This window comes from Ambystoma mexicanum, chromosome 1q, assembly GCF_040938575.1.
Source record: "Ambystoma mexicanum isolate Mex_15411 chromosome 1q, UKY_AmexF1_1, whole genome shotgun sequence".
In the NCBI taxonomy this organism is placed as follows: Eukaryota; Metazoa; Chordata; class Amphibia; order Caudata; family Ambystomatidae; genus Ambystoma; species Ambystoma mexicanum.
In genome coordinates this window covers 1,445,073,038-1,445,098,443 of record NC_090922.1, presented here as the reverse complement: position 1 = coordinate 1,445,098,443, position 25,406 = coordinate 1,445,073,038, and the positions used below count along the sequence as shown (strand labels likewise).

Genomic DNA, 25,406 nt, shown 5'->3' with positions numbered 1-25,406 from the left:
GTACACATGACTATGTGTTTGTTGTGCGGTGAGCAGAGTAAAATGTGTGCAGATTACCCCCACACCTTTTCAGAGGTTGATCTCACATCATTCATTTTCATTACAAAGATTTAAGAAAGCTCAGGCGAGAGCACCCTACCCGTGCGGATGGTCGAATTCCACACAGTAGTCATGGCAAAGGCACTTACCAGGCACTGCCACAGTGGTATTAGCTGGACATTGATGCAGGTGCAAATTGGTGCGAGTACCTGGGCATCCCATAGCAGTGCCTAGGCAAATGCCTAATGCCTTAATGTCTCAGGAATATAGCTCAGGGGCAACATGCTCACCTTGGAAGCAAGACCACACGGAGCAGCCCAGGTTCGATCCCCGGGTCCACGCTTAGAAACCTGTGGGTATTAAGTGTGTGCTAAATAACCTATCATATCATACCAAGCCATGACTGTTTGACAAAACTTCAGTGACGAAAAGCAAAGTGCTTATAAATTGAGTGGCAGAAGGCAGTTCTGGTTAAGACATTTGTATGACACCAGTAGCGGTTTTCAGCTCCAATTAAGCCATTAACTCTCAGAAGACTGCTTTGAAAAAACATTATCAAGCACTTCAACTGCAAAGTTTGATGGCAAGGCTTGTTTAAAGCGAACTCAAAGCGTTCCCATGAGAAGGTATGCTAGGCAGGGAGGGACAGGAACTGGGTTGGAATGGCCATAAGGATTAGCATGGCCAGGGGCAGTCAATGGGTGGGCAAATAACCAAACAACACCTACAAACTCTGTGTCCTTCCTCATATACCGTTTCTCCCTATCTGTGGTCTAATGCAATTGTTCGAGCTTATAGCGGGCGCAAGCATCACCTAATAGCCCGAACTAGGTGGAAGAGAAGTAGTAGGCGAGGAAGGGGGAGGGGCCGAGAAGCAGGGTGAAAAAAATTGTCAAAAGGCAAAAGTCAGAAAAGGACACTAAGATGCAAGGGGTAAGAAAAGGAAGAAAAGGAAGCTGGTGGCGAGTAGAGGCAAGTAACAAGCAGGCGGACAGAAAAAGGATACAAAGCAGGAGGCAAGAAATGGCAGACAAGAAGCTGAAGGCGGGAAGAGGGCGGCAAACACTAGAAACCTAAGAAAGTCTCAGCTGTGTGTGAGGAATTAGACCATCCGCAATTGAATGATGGTAGATCAACCTCCGGAAAATGTTTGGGGCTAATCCACTCACATTTTCCTATGCTCACTGCACGACATACACATAGACCCATGTACTCTGGGTGGACATAGCCTACAGGCGCTGTGTCCCCTGTCATATTTAGATGGGAAATGACAGCCAAGTGTACATCAAAGAATCTCAGTAGGGGGGGGGGCTAAACCTTCCTCCTGCCATGGCCAGCCTAATTAACTATTAAAGGCTGCATAGATCCGCCCTGTCCTTGTGTATAAGCACTGCAGATGGTGGTAGCAATTAACACAATTAACATTTTAATAGAGTATACTTCAAACAGGCCCACATGGGGCCCGGCTGAAGAGTTTAACAAAAGAGACAGGAAACCCCAACAACCTTTGATATGCACTGTGTCAACCTGAAGCCAGCTCCTGCCTCTCAGTATCAATGGCAGTGACCTGTCATGTCTGGGACAGCTGTTTACAGTAGGCATCCCCAATGAGGGACCCCATTCTAGTATGTGGTTTGGTGGCGACTGAAAGTCTGTTCTCGCCTCAGCTTCAAGGAGACCTGCCGTTTTTATCAGGAAACACAGAGAGCTCAATTAACCCGAGAGACCGTATGATCCACAACAGACAGGAAGATGGGTGGGACTTAGTATCACATGGTTTCACCCCTTTACCTTTTCAGTTGCAAAACACTCTGGTTATGACCCCATGCATACAGGAGATTGTTGGTGGGGACCCAAGATTATCTCATTAAGGTGCGCTTATCCTAAACCAATCACTGTGGCCAATTTGGCTTTAAAAAAGGGGTTGAGACCCACTTTTGGGCAGATCATGTGAAGACTTTGCAAGGAGTAACAAGATGAACTCATTTGGATCCTGGCTGAAGGTACAGTCTCTGCCTTACAGCTTCTAGCAGTGAAGTAAGGCCAGGATTTCCAAGTACAGAAGCAAGATCCCTCCCTTAAACATCTCCCATGGAACAGAGGGAGATACTGAATACAGAGAACCCTCCAGCAGCTCCAGAACCGGTACCCAGCCAGCACACAACATGCCCTGCTAGGCTCTTCAAGCAAGCTTACTAGGTGTGAAGTGCCAGAGAGTCTCTGAACCAAACACGAGACCAGGCTGGTGCTTGCAACACTGTCCTCGGCTTTGGGCTAACCCGCCTTATAGGATGACACGAGCCCAGTGAAGAAGTTAGGAGGAATACATCGACAAGCATCAACCAGCATCCGCCTTAAAGGACATTTTCAAGCCAGTCGAGCACCTCGAGCTGCAACCGACTGCACCGCTGACTGTTGTCATGCCGCAGTCGCTCACGCCATCTGAGTAGCTTCGACCAGTGCTTCAGACCCGGCAACCAGCACTGAGACAACGATTCCTGACGCTGAGCCGCTGTGAAGGTCAGCATAAAGCCGTCCCTCCAGCCTTGCATGCCACACTGCCTGATACCCATACCTGTCTCCAGTCATGAACATTGTTGCAGAAGCTGCAAAGCGTCCTATAACCGACTAGACCCTGCCGAGCACCAAGAACTTCTACAAGCACAAGCACAATGTACATTGTGGTTCTGTCCCCCTGGTCCTTCTCCGAAGGTCCCTAGTGACATTTTTTTTACGACCGATTTTTCCCTTTGTGCTGAAATCAAGTATCCTTGAACTATTGCTATTAATTACTTTACCAACTACCCTCTTGTCAGTATCCAGAGTGCATTTCTTTTTCTTCTTGAAACTGTCTGTCCACTGCATTCCTTAACAGTGTGAGTTGAATTTTGTAGTGTGCTAGAACTGTTTGTTGTGATAATAATAAAGTAGTTATGTGTATACAACCTTGACTGGACAGTCCATTTTATCAGTGGGTAATAATTGTATTTTCGCTGTGTTGCAACTAACCAACGATCCACAACCTTGCAGAGATAAGCCTGCCGTTCCGTCCACGTTACCAAAATTGGACAAGGAGGTTCATAATGTGCTTGTGTTCCCAATCTGTTCAGATCCCTTCTGGTGTACTAGTGATGTGGGGCTAATTGATGGTTTAGAAACCGATATTCATCCCTGGACCACAGATGCCCCGGAAGTTGATTCGTCACACTATGTTCCCAAGATTCTTATTTTCATTTTTTTCTAAGGTTTTGGAGGAGGTGCTGGGACATCCTGCTTTATTATATGTGATTCCGATTTATGCAAGAGATGCAAGCGGCAACTTTGACACTCCAGTTCAGTGATGTACAGATTTCCCTTGCCCTCTATCTCCTGCAGTTCTCTGGTGATGGGCATTACCAAAAATACAGGATGGAAAGATCATTTAACATAGATTTCGTTAATTAGTAATATCACATAATTTAACTGGAAAGTCTTTTTGTTTAATTACCAAGTTTCAAATGCATGTCTGTTCTTTGAATAATTATAATTGTTATTTTATAATAGTTTGGGTGTAATCGGCCGTTGCTAGAATAAATGTGAAGAACAACTGTTCATGCATCCTTTTTTGACATGGTTGCGAGCTTCCAGGCAACATTGCTACTGAGAAATCCTTGTGTGAAGCTCAAAGGGAGATAATTGCTATTGGGTATCGCACCACCTCACCCCTGCATTGTCCCATTTGTTCTACAGCTCCTGTGCGCACAAAACCAAATTACAGGTTTAACTGTAGTGTGGGATATTGATACCAGATCTCTGGGAAAAGGTCCACGCACAAATTGTGTATTTCCAGTATTAGAAGTGTGAGCTTCTGAGTTTTTTTTAAAAAGAGGCAAAGATGAAAGTGGAATGGTTGTTTGTTCTGTGTGACATTACCCTTTACCTTATATTTGAAGCAGGCATATATTTTTACCAAACCAAAAGTAGCAGAGGGTTCACCTTGACTCATTAGCAGTAGGGACATCCTACTTCTATGATTGGACCGCATCATGGCCTGAAGGCTTGATCAGTCCTCTGGTCATGGATATCTGGCCTTGAGGAGATTCTGTTGCTATTATTATTATTATTATTATTATTATTATTATTATTATTATTATATTTAATGAGTGTGGACCTAGCATTGGGAAGCAACAGAGCACTTTACAATCGTAGGGGGGAGAACAGAGTGAGGGAGGCAGAGAAAAGGGGAGCAGGGAGGTATCAATAGGGGAGGGCTGGCAATAGGCAGCAAGCGATCTACAAGCAAACAGGGGACGAAACAGTGAGGAGCAGATCAGAGTCTTTGGTAGAGTGTAGAGTGGAGGGATTGTGGACCTATGGGTTGGGCAGGCACCATTCCTTGATGAGGAAGGGCTTGAGCTCCTTCCTGAACTGCAGAAGTGATGGGGAGAGTCTGATCTTGAAGGGGAGGAGGATCCAGGGTCTTGGGGCATAGAAAGAGAAGGACTGTCTTCTGGTTCTTTCCTTCCTGCACCAGAGGAGTTCAAAGTTTTCTTCCCCACTTACTGAAATCTGATCCAGTTCCTCCTTTTAATGGGTGCCTGCCTTCTCTACGAAAGCTCTGACACGTCTATGTGCCTGTCCTTGGAAAAAAAGGGCTTTTCCATAGCATCCCCTGTGAACGCTGCTTCAAAAGTGACGAGGCAACCTTCTAAGAGCCTACCCAGTGAAGCAACCTTTTGTACATGTTGTTTGAGTGCAGGTGACTTTATAGCAGTTTGAAAAGGAGCTGCGTTCACGCCTGCTCTTGTCTCTGGTGACCAACCATTTACATACTAACCATCCCTGGTAGTTAAACAGCCAATTAAGATGTGATGTTATGAGGCCCATGGTGCCCTCCTAGACCACCCAGTAGCTCCCCAAGTACCTCACATCCTTCCCCACCACTGAGTAGCTGTAAGACCTTCCATACCTAGTATCCAGATTAGTTAGATCCGGAATCAGCACTTGGCTTCTGGAAGATCACTGGCTCCATGGTTGTCTGTACTTTCTGGAAGTACTGGAGGGGTTAACTCTGCATACATTTCTTTGCACAACTCCAGCTATCAATGAGAACATGCAACCCATCTGTTAATGTAGTAGCCTTCAAAATCTCTCACTGTGCTCTCAATCTTTGCCCTCATAATGCTATTTCATCAGTTTCTGATAGTTGTGATAATTCCATAGAGAGACTTTGCCCGTGCTTCGTCTCCATGTTTTGTCTCTATTGCTGCCTTCAGGCAAGTTCATCTCGTTGCATACCAGTTCCTGCCAGTATGGTTATTTGTCAGATCATCCGCCATGGTGAGAATGGGGTTAGCAATCATGGGTCCTGCATGCTTGGGTGGTGGGACGACTGTAGACCAGCCCAACCACTGACTGCCACTTATGCCTCTGCATCCCCACGGGTGTTCCATTGAGCAGTTGCTGTCCCTTCCTCTTTCTACACCCCACTTATGAGGGTAGACACCGGCTTCTGTCCTGTCCAGTCCAGATGGTACCGGCCTGATTATCTTTCAAACTCACTTTGTTATCTCTATTCGGTTAGTGTTTGGAAGCATAGAGGATCCGTGCCAGCCCATCTCAGTCTATGAGGGGCGATGGATAGTCAATGCCTGGCATGTTAGATAGTACCCAGAATCTTCTCATTGCCCACATGGTTCATGGGAAGAAGCTTTTTATTGCAATTAGTCGATGGGCATGCACGAGTGAGATGCTCCTGACTTTGCATTTGAAACCTGCTTTGCATTGTTTTTTGGAAGGGTTACAGCCATTCATATGATGTTGTGCATTATATGTTGTTGTCCGTCTATAAAAGTTGACTTATTTTTCAGGCAAATAAAGAATACAAAAAATTTGCATTTTTGCCTTCGGAGCAAAGCTGCTATAAACTGGTAGTGCCAAAAAGAAGGAAGGCCACATCCTATCAGGAGCTAGTCTGTTGAATAAATAATCATGAAAGTAACAATACTGGTCAACCTACCCAAAATAAACACATGCAGTAAGAGGTGGAGGTCAGCGGAATAGCAAAAAAATGCTGCCCTTTCCGATATATTTTTCTTTATCTTTTTTTGTGGGATCTTTGGAAAACGAATGCGACATTTAGCAGTTGTCCTACTGCTAAGCCAAACTGCTGTATACACACAGGTCTTCTACGAGGTGCGAGCCGTTGCCTTACTCCAAAAATTATTCGAGTGTCACACATAATATAGCTAAGCAATCTCGGACTCGAAAGGGGTGCCTTTTTATCTACGGCAATAGCAATTTTGTCGTTGGGGAGCGAGGTGTAAAACTCATGGGCAGCAGCTGTGTGGAAAAGACACCGACGGCATATCTCAAAAAGCAAGCGGCACAGAGATTTACAAGGCAGGCTGCATTTTATGATGACTTTTATGGAAAAGGGGACATTCGGTTACGGCAGAGGTCTTTAGCAGAGGAATTTTCAAACACGCTGCTTAATTCAAGAAGACAGCCCGAGGAAGCATGGAAGGATAAAGGGGTAAAGCACGTCGACAGCTCTTTCGCATTCCTCAACATCGTCGATGTAGCAGGGGAAGGGGGCTAAACGAAGTCGTTTGTTAGTACCTCAGCATTAAAAAAAGAGTAAACAAAAAATCCCATATTTGTTATCATGAAACCCGTGAACTGCCCACGATAGTAGTCTTCCTCAGTCGTATTTGGATTTAAATGTGTGCCACCATTTTGCACAATACAATAGTGCCACAGTGAATACCATCAATTTCACATGTCCCCAGTTCCTGGTTGCCAAACTCAAACCCTCCCTCGCCGTCTCTGATCTGCATCCATCCTGCTGATATGCAACCCATCTTTGAAATTCTCTTCCTGTCCCTTTCCGGGCCACATCTTATTGTTAAGGATTAAGCAGACATAAAAACATTTCTTCCCCTTTCACCTCTTCCTGGTGGGCAATTTTAGAGCCCAATATGCCCTGAGCATACGTGTGCTTTACAAATATCTCCCAGCGTCCATACCATACAACAAAACGAGCGTCACAGCTCGACCAAACATACCTCTAGTATTTGCATTCTCCTCAGAAAGACCATGACTGGGTGAACATGGAGTGTACTGTGCTGTCTTCCCAGCTTAAGCAGGATTGGCATGAAGTGGTGTAGAGTGTGTGATGCTCAGACATTTGTGGTGGACTTCAGCTTGCGGGTTTCACGCTCTGGTACTAGATCCACGCTCTAAATTCTCCAGTGCAGCTTAACCGATTCATATTTTAGTGGGTAGTGTAGAAAAACCTTTGGTTGTGCCAAACGTAAATCTTACAATATTCTCTAAAAGTACATTTTTTAATACACCCCATAGCACACTGTCCTACCTTTGTGACAATCTATGTGCATCAGTAAGATCCATACCGCCACTTTGGAGATGGAGGGATCTGCCCTGCACAGGTAGTGCAATAAAGGTAGAGAATCAAGGAGACTATTTAATGTATGTATGTATGTATATAAGGGTTTTGCATATTCCACCTTGAGGCAACTTGGAAGCATCTAGTCCCATGTGGACGTTTTGGTCGCCTTGTAATTAACCACTGCTGTTGTTTGATCAGCCAATGGGTTATGTGTTCTAAGTGTTTTCTGGTAGGTGGCCTGCTGCCTCATCCAAAGAGACGACGAGGTTGAGCAGTTGAAGGGTGTTAGCCCTGGTCTGAAGTAAGTGCGATAAAAGTGCCTGTGCAGAGCTCTGGCCATATGCTGTCGGCAGTAGAGTTAACACTCCTACTCATTCTCATTGCTACAAATGGCTACTATTGAAACTGAGGGGATAACTAAGGATACTAATCAATATGATATGATATGATAGTTTATTTATATAGCGCCTACACACAATGTGTTTCAAAGCGCTTCAAGGCAAGGGAGGGAACAAGGGAAAATACAATGACATTCGTACAGGCCATAACCAGTAAGGATGTGAAATTAACTATCATACTCGGCCTGACGACATTTCAGATAGTGCAAGAGCTAATACATATATAAGGAAGGCAGGGGGAGAGTGGGAAGGAAATGGAAACAGACAGGCGACTACCGTACTAGGCCTGACGACATTTCTGGTAGAGCTGGAGAAAAACAAAAGATGAGGGAGAGGTGTGCAGAAAGGGAGGGGCGGAACAAAACAAGCGACCCTCGTACTAGGCCTGACGACTTTTCAGATAGTGCTGGATGATGTTGGGGGGGGGGGGGACAGCAAGGGGAGGGGAGAGGTGACAGGCTCTGTTCCTATCATACTAGGTCCAGGAACAATTCTGATAGAGTAAGTGGATAGAAGAAAGTAAGGGGAGGAGATAGGAAAAGGGAGAGGAGGAGAGAACAGAGAGTAAGCAGTCAAAAAGAGTGGAGAAGCAAGAGGGGGGAGCAAATACAATTGCAGAGGTCAGTAGTAACGGATAATGTTGCAAGCCAGGAACAACATGTTTGTCTTGGAAGCAAGACAACGCAGAGCAACACAGGTACGAATCCCGGTACCGCGTTCAGAGACTAGTCTCCGCTATTAAGCGCGTTATAAAAGATTAATGAATTAATTACTGGCTGGAAGGCTAGGGGGGATAAAGGGCAATCTGCACTGATAGCAGGCTCTGGTCTTTGGCTCCTCTGGGAGCAATGCCCTCGACGCCTGGTGACCTGGACTCTTTTGAGGCTGGCTGTAATCCTTCAGGTGATGACTGCCATGTTGTGTGTGGCTGGATCTCTCTTGTCCTAAACTGGAATCTTCTGGGAGCTGTCTGTGCAAAACAGCTTTTTTCCACTGTCTCTTCCTAACCAGCAGTTGACTTCTCCTCTTAACGGGTGCAGCAGGGTGATCTGCAGGTTTATTAAGCATTACCCTAACCCGTGACCTACCAATTGGGAGGCGGAGAGAGATAACAGCTGGTTTAATTGAATAGCAAGATGATGTAACTTATAAATAAAAGCTTTTCACATTGGCGAGGGTAGTACAGGGCGTGTGTGTTGGGTGGGGGTGCGATTGCAAGACCGAAAACTTGTCTAGGCCAAAGGAAGAGCTTGGGGAGAATGCAGCCAAGCATGCATACCTAAATGAGGGAGGGATACAGCACAACACCCAATACCTATACCCACATCACAAACATCTCAAAACACAACCTTTGCAATTAGTGTCGACTCCTCTGCAGGTTGTGTAATTCGCTGATCAGGGAATGGTTTGGTTATGGAAACAAGAGGCAAGGAGGTAAACCTGTAAAGTTTATAGTGGCATAAAGCTCCTATTATGGATTACATACAAGCACCATAAAGCACTAAAACATCTTCATGAGTCGAAAGTATACATTTTGAAAATGATGAAATTCAGAGAGATCAGGGTGGACAAACATTAGCCTTTAATTTGTAAGATATATCCACCTCAAAATGATGCATTTTCTCTCTCAACCTATGGTATCAACTTCAGCAACATGTAGTAGTTAATGTTTCCACGTCAAGGCAGCAGCAGCTATACAGGCCTGTACGGCTGGGTTGCTTACATTCTAGGGCACTTAGGCTTTCTGTATAGCCACGTGAGCAATTAAACCATTTGTTAATTGCTATTTAAAAATCAGAACAAACGTGGATACTCCAGAGAGAACAGTAGTTAGTGTCATGCCATAAATGCTCAATCAAGTGATATGTAGGCCGGGAGGATAGCTCCTGGGCAAGGAGCTTGGAAGCAAGACAATGCAGAGAAACACAAGTTCGATCCCCGGGTACGAGTCTGCGCTTAGAAACCTCTGGGTATTAAGTTTATTATAAATAACCAATTATAATTATAATGTATTTAGTACTATGTGCTGAAAGACCCATTCTCTCGCAACCCATCAGAATCTCTCCTGATTGGCTGCCAGTCAACTTGATGCTAATTTGTATTGCAAATCTTGCTATAAAGCATTGGATAGCAGCATATTCTTAGGAAACTACAGAGACCCTAGAATTCCATGAGATAGCTAAAGAAAGCCCAAACCTCTCTCAAAGCGTTGAAAAGGTTAAGAGTGAGAAAGACCTGCTGGGCTGAATAAAGTATGGCAGTTATGTAAAAACACCTCTCTACCACAGTGTCAAAGAAATGTGTTTCCAAACCTGGCCCATCTGTCTGTCACTGAGTACACTTCCCATTAGTGATGTGCATTACAATAAACACATGACATAATGATAGGAACACATTTACCCTGATAAATGACATTACTGAGACAAGACATTCTAATAAATCTCTGCACTACACTGTATTTCATTTTGTCGAACATAAATAATATGTTCTCCACTATGCAGCATAGTCCCGTGGTAACGTTCACCGATGAGCGAGTGGGAGGGGGAGGGGACTTCTCGACACACTCGATTTTGGCAGCTTGTGTTGTCCTTTATTCTGCATTTGAGCGGAGGTGCTGTACCCATGGCAGTGTCAGAGGTGTGATTCATATCCCTTTCTCTCAATGCTAGTGATCCTGACCAACCATTGGAATATAATCATAGCTGGAGCGGACGGGCCTGGTAGAGGCACCCTAATAATGATGAAACAGAGCGCCAACCCATTCCAAAGCCAAGCAGAAGGTGCTTGCTTTCCAAATGGCTGCTCCCAGGCGAGTTTCCCATGATAGAGGATTTCTTTATTTAAACTGTACATTCAGATCAGATGTTTCTGCTTATTTTGGTCTCTACAAACATGTTTGCCATCATGCATGTAAAAAAACCTCATTAGCACGTGAACCTGATTATATAGAATCCAGATCTACCTACAGGAGGATGGCATAAACACCATTGTTCAAAAGCATTTCATGAATTACAACATTTAGAAATACATTACTTCCACAGGTCTACTCAAATTAGTTCACAGTAAACTACAAAAGAAGTGAAAAAGGAGAATAACATTTTTAATATGCTGTTTCAGCATATACACTTTGTCCCATTGAATGTTAGCTCTAGTCCTCCTTCACTTAGGACTCCTAGGTAAGGCAAACAGCGGAATGCCAGGCACCAAGTTCATAAGAGCAGCAAGCTGCTGCTATAAAAAGACGCCATTGAGCATGTGAAGTAGAATTTATCACACACCAAAGATTGCCTCTCTGCAACATCGTGTTGAAGGGAGGGAGCCTCATAAAACTTGTTGGAAGAGGATCGTTTTGTGGTACTTCCTGAACTAGAGCAACAGTGGACAGATGAGGCTGGTAGATCTTGTGCTCCAGAGGAGCAGTCACTTTGCTGATAGTATTGGGCAAAACAGGAGGTTTTCTGGTACTCTGGAGCTATGCAAGCCAGCACTTGGTAGGAAGCTGTGGTTCATGAGAATATTCTGTAGTCACATAGATCTGTTTGGATGGGTGGCCTATTTGTGTTCAAGTCCCTTGAGTTGTATCCTGTGTTCCAAGGGAAGACATGTAAGGCTTTGAGGGTAAGGGACTAGGGGCCAGAATGGCTCAGACACACACAAGTCCTGCCGTAAGGTTTTGAGCCAGCTGCAGGTTGTGATGAGTTCATTGAGAAGGGGCGGGATGCAGTGAATAGTGCTACTCGAGCTGTCAGCACCCATGCGTGACTAGAAATGATGTTCAGTCTGAAAAGCTGACAGGAAGGATCATTTATCGGAATTTCGGTAGATATAAGGGAAGCGAATATGGCAATTTGTTGAATATCCAGAGAGAAATGGAGGAACTGGTCGAATGTAGTGCAAAAACAAAGGTTTCACAGGTCTTGCAAGCTCTTTATTTTGGAGTGGGGGTTGAGGAGTAATACATTGAAGTAGATCTGGAATGGGTCAAAAGCCAGGTGTTAGGTGTTTTGGTATGAAGGCAACGCCACTTCCAAATCTTCCACTGGGACATTTTGGGGAGCAGGTGTGGGAAGTTGTGCCTCGGTCACTTTTTAGGTGGAATCACATGTATTTATTCCACATATGTGGACATTTACTATGAAATTATTCCACTTCATTGCAGCCTTAGCATGCGCTTCCAAGGGAGCCGCTTCGGCATGGGAGAATGGTGCATTAGTGCATACTATCAGCAGGGGGTTACCACAAGCACGAAAAACAAGACACATTTCAGACACAAACACTTTTGCTGAATTGCAAACTGGTGTGTTGAAGAAGAGTAAGAGTAAATAATCAGACTGATAAAAAGGCAGAGATGCAAGTATTGCAGCTGGCAGACATGAACACAGAGAAACAGAGGCGGATCTGTGAACATGCAGCAAAACAAGTCAAATACTATTTTGGCCTCATGCCACGGACAATGTCCCTTCCCATAGCTCATACTGATGTTATCCTCCTGGGATGTGTACTGAAAGCCACTGCCAGGGTACCCAGGTGCTCTCTGGGCTCTCTTGCTGATTTGAAAGAGAGGGGGTTGGTTAGGTTAGTGGGTAGACAGAAAAATGCATGATAGCTTTACTCGAGAAAAATGTGTTTATTCGGAGGTGCAATTTCCCCAGAAACAGCACAGGAGTCTTGTAATTTCCATTGAAAGGGGACATGTTGAATTAGTTCTCAATCAAATAACTCCCATTCATTCGAAAAGAAGAACTTCACTGTCCCTAATTAAGCATGTTCTCTATAGGCAACGATGTATGGAACGACCATAACAGGCATAGAATCTTGTCACACCTATTACTACTAAATCAATAATAACCTCCTTTAAACATTCACAACATAGAAAACACTCAACACTGATTCACAAGCCCTATACATTCATTGCCACATTTTATTCTGTTACCCTCTGAGTGTTTAGAGTTGTAGCAAATGATTCTTTATGTGCACACAACTTATTCTAGGATGTTGCCCTCTATACTGGTAGACCGGTTTCTGCAAGCACAACATTTCAGTTGTATTCTTCAGGATCAAAGAACCCATTATTTGGGGTCTAATATTCCATGTCATTTATGTATACACTAACACACACACACACAGAACAGAAAGCCACAGCACGGAAGGGGGATGGTTCTTCAATGACTTACTATTACTATAAGTAGGGCCTAGGGGTCGTTGTAGCAGATAGTTCACTAGTTGATACCGCCTAAAAGGTATGATTGCTAGTATTATACAGCTGATCAGAAATGCTGCGTTGGGACTCTTCAAATGGTACCCCCTAGTGAGTACCAAACATCTTGAAATATATAAGGAATGAAAGTACATTCAACGCACACATCTCAAGTATTAGGATAGACTAGGTTAATCCAATATAAATCAATATAAATCAATTCTTCAATGACTACTGAGATCCCAATGTACTAGCTCTAATTGTTAAGATGCCTTATAAATTAATGGCTAGAATATTTGACGCAAAAATCATGAATAAATGATTGAGCGGTATTCCCAGACAAGAGTGAAAAGACAAGGATCTCTCTTAAAAGTCCAAACATGCTGCGGAAATAAAATAAACATGCTGGAGCATTTTTGCCTTTTATCAACATAAATGGCCCGGAATATTAGAACTCAAAGTATGGCGTTTTGTGGTCCTGTGGAACGCAACTAACTCTTTGTGTATGCAGAAATCAGTCAACCGGTATAGAAAAGAACAATAATTAGGGACAGTTAAGTTTGTCTTTTAGAATGCATGTGCCTTATTTGATTGTGAAATAATTCAATGTGTCCCATTTCAGTGAAACACTATGACAAACCGAGATAGGGAGTTTGTTCCCTTATTTGCTGGTCTGGTCAGGTTCAAACAGTTATTAGGGCAAGCCTACTTTTGTTGACCATTATCCTTGCCCAAATGGCCTTTCAAAGATAAGGGCTGTCATGAAATGTATCCATTTCCTGCCGTGCAGCCTGCGTCTGATTCACAGTAAGCTACAGGTCAAAAAGTTGCGTGATGGAAAACAATCAAGAGACAAAAATAGAGAACAAAAGTAAATGCTATAGTGCTATTACTATTAGAAAATGTTCTGGTGCTGTAAAAGAAACACCCAAACAGGTTGTCTTCACAAACGTAAAGTAAATCGATCGTGTGTATTGATTTTTTGAAGCATTAGAACTACCCAGAATAAAATCAGCAGCTTAAGTCAGTTGTCAGTCTGAACCAAAATATTGACCAGCACGATCTGCTACCGATTATTCCATGTTTTTGTTTGTGCAGAAGGATAATCCTTTGAGAACATTTCCGCATTACTCCTACAATTATGATTTCCATTCATTTAGAGCATGTAATGCTTCGCTGTTCCACATGAGGAAGTGGCATATCCTGGTTGGTCGGGGGAGATTGGAAAGGTAGTAGGTGGATCGATCTTGGAAATGGCCTTCAACAAAGCCTGAACATTTTACGTTTTAGAGTCTTAGACCATACTTTCAATGGAAAATACTAAGGGTTTGGGCAAAGGCTCTTCACTCTATAAAAATGAATGTAACTTTTGATTGGTGGTGCCTACCTTTTACGGCAAACACTGTAAACATAAAATGGCGGGCCTCTGATTGTTCAGACTCCATTCAAGTTTTAAGCATGTCACTGTTTGAAACTGTAAATTTGTTTGATGCCCTCGGCCCCAAGTCAATGCGGTTCCTCATACAGAAACAGACAATAGCAAAACCTTGCATTTGCCTGCACTCCTAAATCTGTTATGTTATGTTATGTTACTTTGCATTTATATAGCGCCTTATGTACCATTGGTATAGTCTCAAGGCGCTGGTAGGTTGAACGCTCTCGGGAACCGAAGTTCAAGTCAGTAGAGAGAGTATAAAGGCGTCAAAGATGCGTGTGCGCACCGTATATGTGTGCTGCAGCTGTAGCATTCATGTGGAGGCAGCTTCTTAGCATTAGGTGTGGTGGTTGAGGGTTGAGGAGTATGTGTTCGTTCTGGCCGGATTATCCAGATCGATTGTGGCTGCGTTAGGCCTGAGGAGAACGCCGGCTGGAGGGTGTAACCAGCAGTGTTTAGTTAGAGTGATGTGTAGTATGAGGAAGAAGTTGGTATGAGAACAGCTATACCGAATGGTGTCATAGTATTGCTGTGTTCTAGTTGGGTGATGGTGTAAAAGAAGAGAGTCAGCGTGGTGATGTGATATGATGCGTATGAGATCGGATTATATCTACATACTTCCTAATTCGTCGCTCATGCGTTCGTTCGATCATGCATTCAACTGCACTAAGGAATCACCGGCTCTACTAGCTGGTACTTCGTCTGGTCTGCGCACACATACTTCTGATCTATACACAGGTGCCTGCTCTACATACACACACACACGTCTGCTCTACACACACACGCGTGCATGTCTGTTCCACGTCAGCTCTATACACAAACACATATACGCGCGTCCGCTCTACACACACATACGTCTGTTCTACACATACACGTCCGCTCTATACACACTCACACGTCCGCTCTATACACACAGATGTCCGCTCTATACATACACATGTTTGCTCTACACATACAGATATGTCTGCTCTACACACGCACACCCGTCCGCGCTACTTACACATACACGTCCGTTCTACATATACATACGTCCGCACTACACACTCCTGTTCACTTTACACACACTCCGGTTCGCTTTACACACACCCATGTCCGCTCTACACCTACATTTATACATCTGCTCTATATACACACATACGTCTGCTCCACACATGCACACGTCTGTACTACACATACATACGTCTGCTCCAGACACATAGATACACACACGTCCGATCTTCAGACACACATCCATGTGCGCTCTACGCCTGCATGTCCGCTCTACACGCACACGTCCGCTCTATACACACGCACACATCCATTCTAAACACACACACGTCCGTTCTGTACACACGTAAGTTCACTCTACACATGTACACACGTTTGTTCTACACGTGCATACACGTCCGCTCTATACATAGACGTCTGCTCCACACATGCACACACGTCTGCTCTACACACGCACACACGTCCGTGCTACATACACATCCATGTCCGTTCTACATACACATACGTCACGCTCTACAGACATCTATGTCCGCTTTACACACATCCATGTCCGCTCTACACCCACACACATAAGTCTGCTCAACGCACACACACATCTGCTCTACACACACACACATCCGCTCTACACACACACACGTCCGCTCTACACACACACACGTCCGCTCTACACAACACACAACACACGTCCGCTTTACAGACACACATACATCTGTTCTGCTCGCATACCTACGTCCGCTCTATACATACTCACGTCCGCACTGCACACACCCACGTCCGCTCTACACACATAATTCCGTTTTACAATGTACGTCCGCTCCACACTCATACGACAGCTATACGTACATACGTCATCTCGACGCATTCGTGCGCTCCACACACTCTCTCTACGCACTCGTCTGCTCCACATATCCGTCCGCTCCATATACCCGTCCGCACGACACACCCGTCGGTACACGTCGGCTCCACGCACACATTCCCTCAGGGCACCCATCTGTTCCGCGCATCCATCCGCTCCATGCGCTTAACCGCTTCGCGCACTCAGTCGCTCAGCGCACTCATTTGCTCTGTGCGCACATGCGCTCAGCGCACTCATTTGCTCAATACGTTGGTCCGCTCTATGCGCTGGTTCGCCCTTATAGGTTCATCCGTTCTTATACACTCATTCGCTCAATATAATCGTACGCTCTATACGCTCGCCTGCTCAATACACTCATCCATTCAATATTTTCATCTGCTCTACATATTTATCAGTCCCTTGTGCTCATGCGGGTTTATACCTCCCTCAGTGCTTATACATTCATTCGCTCTATACAATCATCCGTTTGGTACATCAGTTCAGTCATTTGGTCTAGACGTTTCTCTGTCCTATTCAATCGTCTGGTTTATGCCTTCATCGCCTCCACGCAACGTTCCCGTTTATGTGTTTGTCCGCTCTAAACATTCATTGGTTTTATACATTTGCTTTACTCATCTTGTTGATATTTCGCTGTTATGACCTATTCACGTTGTTCTTTAGTTTACATTGGTGGTTATTGGTTGTCGATTTCTCGCTTGGATCTTGATGTTATACTATTATTTGTCATATTGCAGTTCGAGATCTAGTAGTTTGTTGGGCTGGTAATATTGCAGTGGTGTTATTCAGTTTGAGTTAGTTTTAGCACAGGGTTGGTTTTAGGGGAAGAGCCAAGTTTTCAATAGTTTGCGAAAGGATATTAGATCCTCTGTTAGGCGGATGTGGGGTGGCAGCGTGTTCCACAGCTTGGGGGCCAAGGCTGAGGCATTTAGTTGGGCGTAGGCAGATCGGTCGATGAGTTTTGCAAGGAATCTTGTGTTTGAGATGGGGCGGTAGTTTTTGGGGTCGAGAGGATTGAGGGATGGTTTTTTTAATAGGGGTTTGACATGAACAGTTTTGAATGCGTCTGGAAAGATTCCTGATGTGAGTGAGTCATTTATGATGGTTCTTGCGTGTTCTCCTGCGCAGGTAGATGCAAATATTTCTTTAAGGGTTGATGCCGGGCATGGATCAAGCGGGGAGCCGGATGGTTTTCGGGCGGAAAGGAGTTTGCGAAATTGGTCTGCTGATATGGGACTAAAGGAGTCAAATGTTGGTTGGCTGGAGGTCGTTGGCGGTTGGGTGACTGGTGTGGACGGTGGGTTGGTTGGGGGATATAAGAGAGCAAGTTTGTTTGTTAGGTTGCTTGTTCTTTCGAGGGCTGTGGTGTAAAAGTGGAGAGAGAGTGAGTCGCACAGCGATTGAGAGGGTGTCGGTGTGGAGGCGGTGCATGATGGTTTGGTGAATTCGGAGATGATTTTGTGGAGTTCTTTGCTGGGGTTTTTGCAGTTTAGAATTCGGAAGTTGTAATGGGCTTTTTTTGCTTTTCGGATTTCAGCCTTGTATTGGCGGAGATGCCGGGCTAAGTTGGATCTGTTCAGGGGAGTTTTGTCTTTCCGCCATTTACGTTCGAGGTATTTGTATAGTTGTTTACTGGTTTTCAGCTCAGGGGTGAACCATCTAGGAAAATGGCCACAGCGGGCTGATGGTTTGCAGGTTGGTGTGAGTCGAGTTAGAGGGGTGTTGAGCCAAGAGTCAAAGGCATCAGGGTTTAGTTGATTATTGGATAGGTAGGTAGGCGGGGGAGACTGGAGGAGTGCGTTGGCTAGGTCAGGAAGGATTATTAGTTTCTTCCAGGATTTGCGTATAGTCAGTGTTTCTGGTTCGGGTACAGGTGTTGGAGTGGGAGAGCGTATAGTGAATGAAATGATGGAGTGGTCGGACCAGATGATAGGGATTGGGGGATTTAGGTGAATCTGGTTGTGGGAGGTGAAGATGGCATCTAGAGTGTGTCCTTTATGGTGGGTTGGGCCGTTTATGTGGGGATGGAGGTTGATTGCGTCTAGGCCGTCAACAAGAGAGTGTGTCATAGGGTTGGCTGGGATGTCGAACCATATGTTGAAATCTCCCAGAAGGGTGAGGTTGGGATGGTTTAGTTGGAGTGCAGAAGTAGAGTCGCAGAGGTTGTTTGAGAATTGTCTGTCGTAGCCAGGGGGTCTGTAAATTAATAGGAAGCTGTGGGAGAGTGAGGGGGAGAGCGATAGTTTAACTAGGAGTGATTCGCAGGAAGGGATGGCTGGTTTGTTGTCGATGATTGAGGCGTGGAGGTGAGTTTTAAATGCGAATGCTATTCCACCTTCTCTAGAGGGACGGTTCAGAGGGATGAGGGAGGACACATCAATTTAAATATGTACTGACCTTAGTGGGGAGGAGGACGTCATGACAGAGCCAGATGAACAAGACATGTATGGCTAGTTCTTGTAACCTTCTGTTGATAATATTTGATTTTTTGTTGCCCAAATATGTTTTTTAAAATGCTAGAATATCTCACGGTGCAGGTGTACACTACTGAATCTCTTGCTAAGAGCACAATGCCAGCTTTGCCTGCAGCAAATAGTGGTTCGACATGCATAGACTTTTTTTTGGTGTGCTCTGGTTATAACCTTCAATTGAAATAGTCGGCCGTGACCCACGCACGTCGTTTGCATTTTACAACACGTTACCAAATACTTTCTCTTTTACTCTTTTAGTTAAGTTATTTGAGAGGTATTTTTATGTTTGTATTGATCTTTAACAAGCAGGTAAGCAACCAATATCTGAATAATAAAAATACTGGAATCTGCTGAGAACTTTGAATTCCTCCACAGAGTGCAAACAGCGGATGAGTGATTGAGTCTCACTACAAAGAGCACCAAGAGAAAACAAAAGGGGTTAGAAAGTGTAGTCTATCTCTTGTCATATGAGGTTGCAGGATCAAGGGGGGGGGGACTCAGCAGGAAATATATCTTCCCCCGAAAGGGTGAACACTTTGATCTGGGAGCAGTGGAAGAAGACCACAGTGGTCAACGTTAGACAGCACAAATGGGATTGGTAAAAGTGAATGGGCACACCAGAGAGGGTGGCCTGATCTTCACTCTGGTTCGGTTGCATTTTTGGAGACTGCAAACAGGGTTTCTGTTTCCTAGTATGTCAGCAAATGATTGGCTACTCATATTTTACGGACAATCGGAGGGGAGTTCACCAGAAACAAATATACCATGAAAAGGCATGTTCATGCGTTGCCCTTCAGCCACTAATTTAGACCTTCCAAAATCAGCCCACAAATGTGCATATAAAACAGAAGAGAACAAGAAAACATTGTACGAGGGGGATATCTTAAGACGCGATGAGGAAGAAACAGAGCCAATAAACAAATCGTCTTTTGCATTTTGATGTCAGTTTTTTAAAGTGAATGAATCTGATATTTCTATAACGTTACTCTTGTTTTAATTTCACTCAAGTGAAACAGTGCAAACGTTGTCAAATTATGCTTTTTACATCTCTACCTGTCAAAGGGCCTATCTAGAGCAATGTTACAATCATGCAACTTGCGCAGTACTGTGTTGGACATTGAGAAAAAAGTCTGCCAAGCAAGTCACCATGAGTTGGTGGTGGCAGTCAGGGAATCCGTGTTCTTTAGACAAGATCCACAAAAAGACAACGGCCCATTGATATGTGATAATGTGAAAGCCTGAGGTGGAGTTGCCATCTCAGGACCCCATCACTTTGGAGCTTTTGCCCTACCCTTTGGCTGAGGATCCTGCTTACACTACCGACATTATTAGACGGACAGTCACCCACTGACAGACAAGAAAAAGAAACACATGGTGCAATCATCACCACAATAGACAATGCATTAGAAGTACGAGGGGTGTGGTACCGTAGCTTGGCGGCTGGGTTCTGCTGTAGGCCCCAGTTGGACCGGCCTCGCCTCCCCTCCACTCCGTCGGCGTCCGCCTTGCAGAGGTGATGCACTCCAGCCATAAGGGGAGGAGCCGCAGGCCTGGCGCAGCATGGGCGAGGCCGGCTGGCCACAAGTCAGCGTCCAGCAGCTCGGCCTCCTCGGAAGCCTCTGTGGCAGGCCTTCCTCTGCCCGCTGTGGGTTTCGTATTAACAGCGGCAACAACCCGGATGAGGGCAGGAAAATGGATGGGAGAGAGGAGGAAAAAACAGGAAGGAGGTAAAAAAAAAAGATTTACCATCACTAGTTCTGAAAATATTTACTATATATTTTTAATATATTACACAGTGACTGTTTGAGGGTGATATTTACTGCTAATGGCTATCACTAACAGTTACTATTTGTCCTGTCCAGCCCGCTTTCATTTGCATTAACTTCAATAACCTCACTGCAGTCCGCCTCCAGTCTACCCTGTGCATTTTGAACACTCCCTGCCCCACTATTTCATTGAATCATTGAATGTACCTGGATTTTATTCCAAATCCTGGTCCACTGACCGTGATCTCTGCGTGTTACCTATTGAGAATTCCAAAAATAGCCCTTTGGCTTTAAGATCGAAGTGCTGTTAAATCACTACTAAATAAAAAATATATGTTTATTGGCTCTATTTATTTCTTTTAAGTAATCCCATTGTACGTTGTTTTTAATTTTCCAAATGTGGTCGTTTTTGTAATGGAAGTAAAATCTCCTCTATAATGGCTCTTTCTGTTGGAAGCCACTATACATTTCTTGGAATAAGTACATCAAAACAATTTGGTTAATTGAATCCAATCACAGAGCTCGCAGAACGTCTTTTGGAAATACTGCCGTTCTGAAATCAGCTTTAAAACACAATTGGTACCCACACATAGAACACAAAGGGGTGACGCCGAGAAGAAATGTTAAATGGGGACGGCAAGTGAAGCTGGGCCTGTGGCCAGCTGTGGCACAGGAAATGTACTTCTCTCTGTTTGCCCTTGTTTTGCATGTCTGTTCAGCACCCCTACGGTCTGCCATTGTGGGCCTGCCCCGAAGCTGACCCTGCTGACATGCGTTTGCTCCCCCTCTCCAGGCTTGCAGGTGTCCACCACCGACCAGCCTCCTCTTTTGGAGCACATTCTAAAAGTGGCAATGTTTTACTCCGTGATTATGTAGTTGGTTCGTTTCATGTTATTTTGAGCTGTAGTACAAATCGGAGCCACTATTAAGGAGCACCTCAATTCTAATTGCTGCCAATGCTTCAAACTCTTAACATCAGGAACTGGTAACTTTGGCAGCAACCCCAGTAGACACTACAATAGCATGTTGTTCTCTATTCAGGGAGGAGTGGTTTCCTGGTTTACGAGCAAAGCAGAAATAGCCGAGTGGTGTAGTACCTGATATCAAAGAGATGTGACAACACTGTGATCTTGCGCTGTGTGTGCACTGTTAATGCCATAGAATAAAAGGAAGAAGAGATCCGACGTGTTTATTACAACATTTTGTCACAGTGATTTTATATATTAAGGTCCATTTATTCTCATCGTTATTGGCCTATACGTATCCATTTCATGCCGTGCACATTTAGCTCGACACATACCTAGGCAGACACGCGTTTGACAAATAGAGGCTTGAAGAGGGGGCAAGGCAGTATCATGCATGGCGCTATGCATACACATATTGCAGTCATTAGTTTGTGCGTGTGAGTGCATACATTATATACATCAACGTTGCTTGTTCGGTCACTATTTTAGTCTGGCTAAAATTTTTAAAAAACGAACATTTCTATCATTAATCCAATTAGCGGCTGTCAAAAGTTAATTTGTCGGTGCTATTGCGTGGAAGAACACGTAAGGCTATATATGTGAATGTGTGTATTAATTATATACATAAACCTTACTTATTTGGTCTCTATTTTAGTACGTCTAAGATAAAAACTAACCTGTCTATCATGTATTCAATTAGTGTCTATCAAAATTAAATTTGCTGGTGCTATTACGAGGAAAATCTTTTTAAATAATTCTAAGAGTGTATGTGTCTGTCTATATTTGTGTAGACACACACTCACATACACACACACATTCGTATGATCTTCATGTGGAAAAATCATATGATGGACAGACTGATTGCTTCACATCACACCACTCAGGCTTCTTGGCGCAACAGGGTCAGCCCCCTGTACAAGACGCACACAGGCAGAGTACCCAGCTATACAATAGCACTTGATGAACACACACCAACTGCTTCTCTGTCGTGTTCCTTGTGAAAGACCAGATGGAAGTGCCCATCAGCTTCTTCCCCACCTGTCAGACTACCCTCTCCATTCTCATCTGATTTAGCCTTAGAGTCACTCCCCGTCAAACCTCATACACTGAACTTCCTGCGGCTCTGTACAAATTGAATTAATCTGAATGAATAGCTATGCCGTGCCTGTACATGTCACAAATACATTTAAATTCTGAATTATATGTTCACCGATCCTAATAAACCCACCTTTAAATTGAGAAAAAAAACTTGTGACCAGCAGTAAAATACATGTATGTTAAATGACTGTCTTGTGTAGTTCATCACTAGTGATAACCAAGTTGGTGTGCCGAAGCTGTAAAGCAATGCTGTTCCAAGTAGAAATCAACTTTTGGTTAACATAAAAAATCACCACGAAAACCCCAGAAAAGAAAAACAGCCTGTGACAGTTACACAAACCCTGTTTGATGAGAATGATCTTGGATATTACACATAAAGCCAGGAGGGACTCAATGACGTTTTTAGAAATCCAATATGTCTGATCCAAATGCATTTGCACCTGTTTGTACCAAATGTCACCTATTGCAAGAGACCATGTTGAAATGGTGCACACTGGTGAAGTTGTTTTGGGAGGAACATATATTGATATGTGTCAACCCAAATGTATCCAAATCAGCTCCCTAAGTGCCTCCTTGGGCCAACTATCCTAGCAGTTTTTAGGGCCCTTATTTAATCTGCTTTACACTTAATCTTCACACTTCTTTTGGTTAAGTGTTTCCAGGTAGCACAGTGATTTAACAATAATACTCCACACATAGACATAAAGGCAAGGCACTAATAATCTCACAATCACAGGAGTCTGTGAGAATCAGACAGGCCTCACATATCGCTCGAAGGCCTCCAGGGGCAATCACAGACTCAACATTTCCTGACAGAAACCCACACAAGTGGACTCTCGCAGGTCATTGGATGCTGACAATTTCCCTGCTCCTGCTCTCTGAAATCACTTGTTTTGTCTATAAAGCCGTCTTGCCTCTCACACAGAAACTACTAAGGGCGAACTGGCTTCTAACGACAGACAGACCATTGTCTCTGAAAAGACCCAGTGGCTAATCCTAGGCCGGCAGAGCACCAAGCGACTGAGCCAGCCCAACCTGTTGGAAGAATTCACAGCTTATAGTTTCCTATAACTGGTCAACTTTTCCCCCTCCCTCAACTCAACGATCATAAAATCTCCACATATTTCAAATGCGCCCGAAAATCCGGCATGTAACCAGTGCAACAAATTTAGTAGACCGAAAGAAAATCTTTTATCGTAATTAAGTGAAACAATTCAAGTAGAAAACGCGGTTGTATTGCGAGTGCCAACCTCACCATGGCATATGTTGGACCAGTTGAAGCAGTTTAACAATATTTCGAGGAAAAACACGTTATTGTCATTGTGTGCAAGCAGCGAAGGATGCCTTTGCACAGCACTGTACTACTTGACTGGGCACACGAAATATCAATAATGAAATTTAAAAAAGAACATTTCGCCAAACCCTCTGTATGAGCACCGTGTTACAGAATAGATGGGACCAGGGAGGAGTTTTGGTGGGTTCATTTGATGACAAAAACATCTGTTTAGACATTGTATCTTTATCTAGCCGCCAGTCTTTCTGCGATCTGTTACGGCAGTTAACAAGACCACACTTCTGCATCTTTGAAGCTATCCCTCAACCAGCTTTCACTCCATTATCCTACCCCCAAACCCCACAGTCTATGTATCGCCCTCATTCTCTGAATGTCCAGCTGCACCTTGCTATGTCTTTTAAAGCAACGGCAGAGTTAGATTTTACCAGTTGAGTCGGGTGCAGAGGGACACAAGGTGCATGGTGGGCTGCAATGCTACTCAAGAGACACTAAACAGGCAATGCCATCGGAATCTCAGAGCAACCAACAGATTCCGGGGCGAACCCTACCATGAAGCATGAGCTGCAATGCTGTCCAAACTAGAATAGGGTAACTAGGATCTATATATACATCCTAAGGGCAGTGAATGGGTTAAGCCCCTGGGTCCCTACAATATACCTTTTTGTGCTGGGAAAAAGGGCGACGGAATTTGTATTTGTATTTAGGAATGGATTTTGCACCACATATCCTGTTTCTGCCATAAAGACTAGAGCAAACATGTTTTGCTCCAACCCTACTCCAGGCAATGGTTTTGCAACAGGTGAAAAGGTAACACATTCCATGTCCACTCAGTTTAATTTTGCTACTTACAGAAAAAGGCACAGAGCCAAACTACTTCTACTCTGTTTTTTAAATGTACAATGGGAGCATGTTTGAGGAAAAATCATCCATATGTACAGCTTGTTTATAAATAAAAAAATGGAACACGCTCGAATTGCACTATTGTTGCCTTGGAACAAACATGGATGTAATATGGGCCATCACCTTATTTTAATAGCTATCCTTAATTGTCTTCTCTTAGAATGTGAACAAGGTTAAATGTTCACAGCAGCAAACATAGCTTCTGTCTCTGAGCTGTGGATGAGACAGAATATAGTTACATCGTGCAATTCTCACTGAAAATTATTATTTAACAGGGAAAAGCACTTTGTGAATCAGGCCCCAGGTCTGTTTCACTGAAGCTTCTCAAGCCAGAATGAGAAGAAACCTGGCAAGTAGGCAATGCAATTCGAATTCTGATTAGAGAAGTGGGCAGCTTAAGCAGAAGCAAAAGCATACGGTCCTTCAGTGGGCCGTTTAAATGGCCCGAATCGAGTTGCAAGCGTCCTTGCCACTGCTTTAGAAGTTTACATCCGCATTTTGAATTCCACATTGCAAGTCAGTTTGATGTGTTTCTCTAAAAGCTTTGGGAAACTGATAAAATGCAGTAAAAACGAAATATTTACCAAGGAATACCGCTTGGTGCAGTTGGGAA

General features: G+C 44.1%; 1 protein-coding gene across 7 annotated transcripts in view; it reads right to left on the bottom strand.

Annotated features, from left to right (window-relative positions):
• Positions 1-25,406, bottom strand: part of RNF220 (ring finger protein 220) — an 856,068-nt gene that overhangs the window by 810,929 nt on the left and 19,733 nt on the right. For 4 of the 7 annotated variants that reach the window (XM_069642322.1, XM_069642324.1, XM_069642323.1 and 1 more), the window contains exon 3: positions 20,198-20,413. The exons of the other annotated variants lie outside the window; for them this stretch is intronic. In XM_069642322.1, the coding sequence (XP_069498423.1) occupies positions 20,198-20,413 (216 nt within the window). The remainder of the gene's footprint in view (positions 1-20,197; positions 20,414-25,406) is intronic. 7 annotated transcript variants of the gene reach the window in all.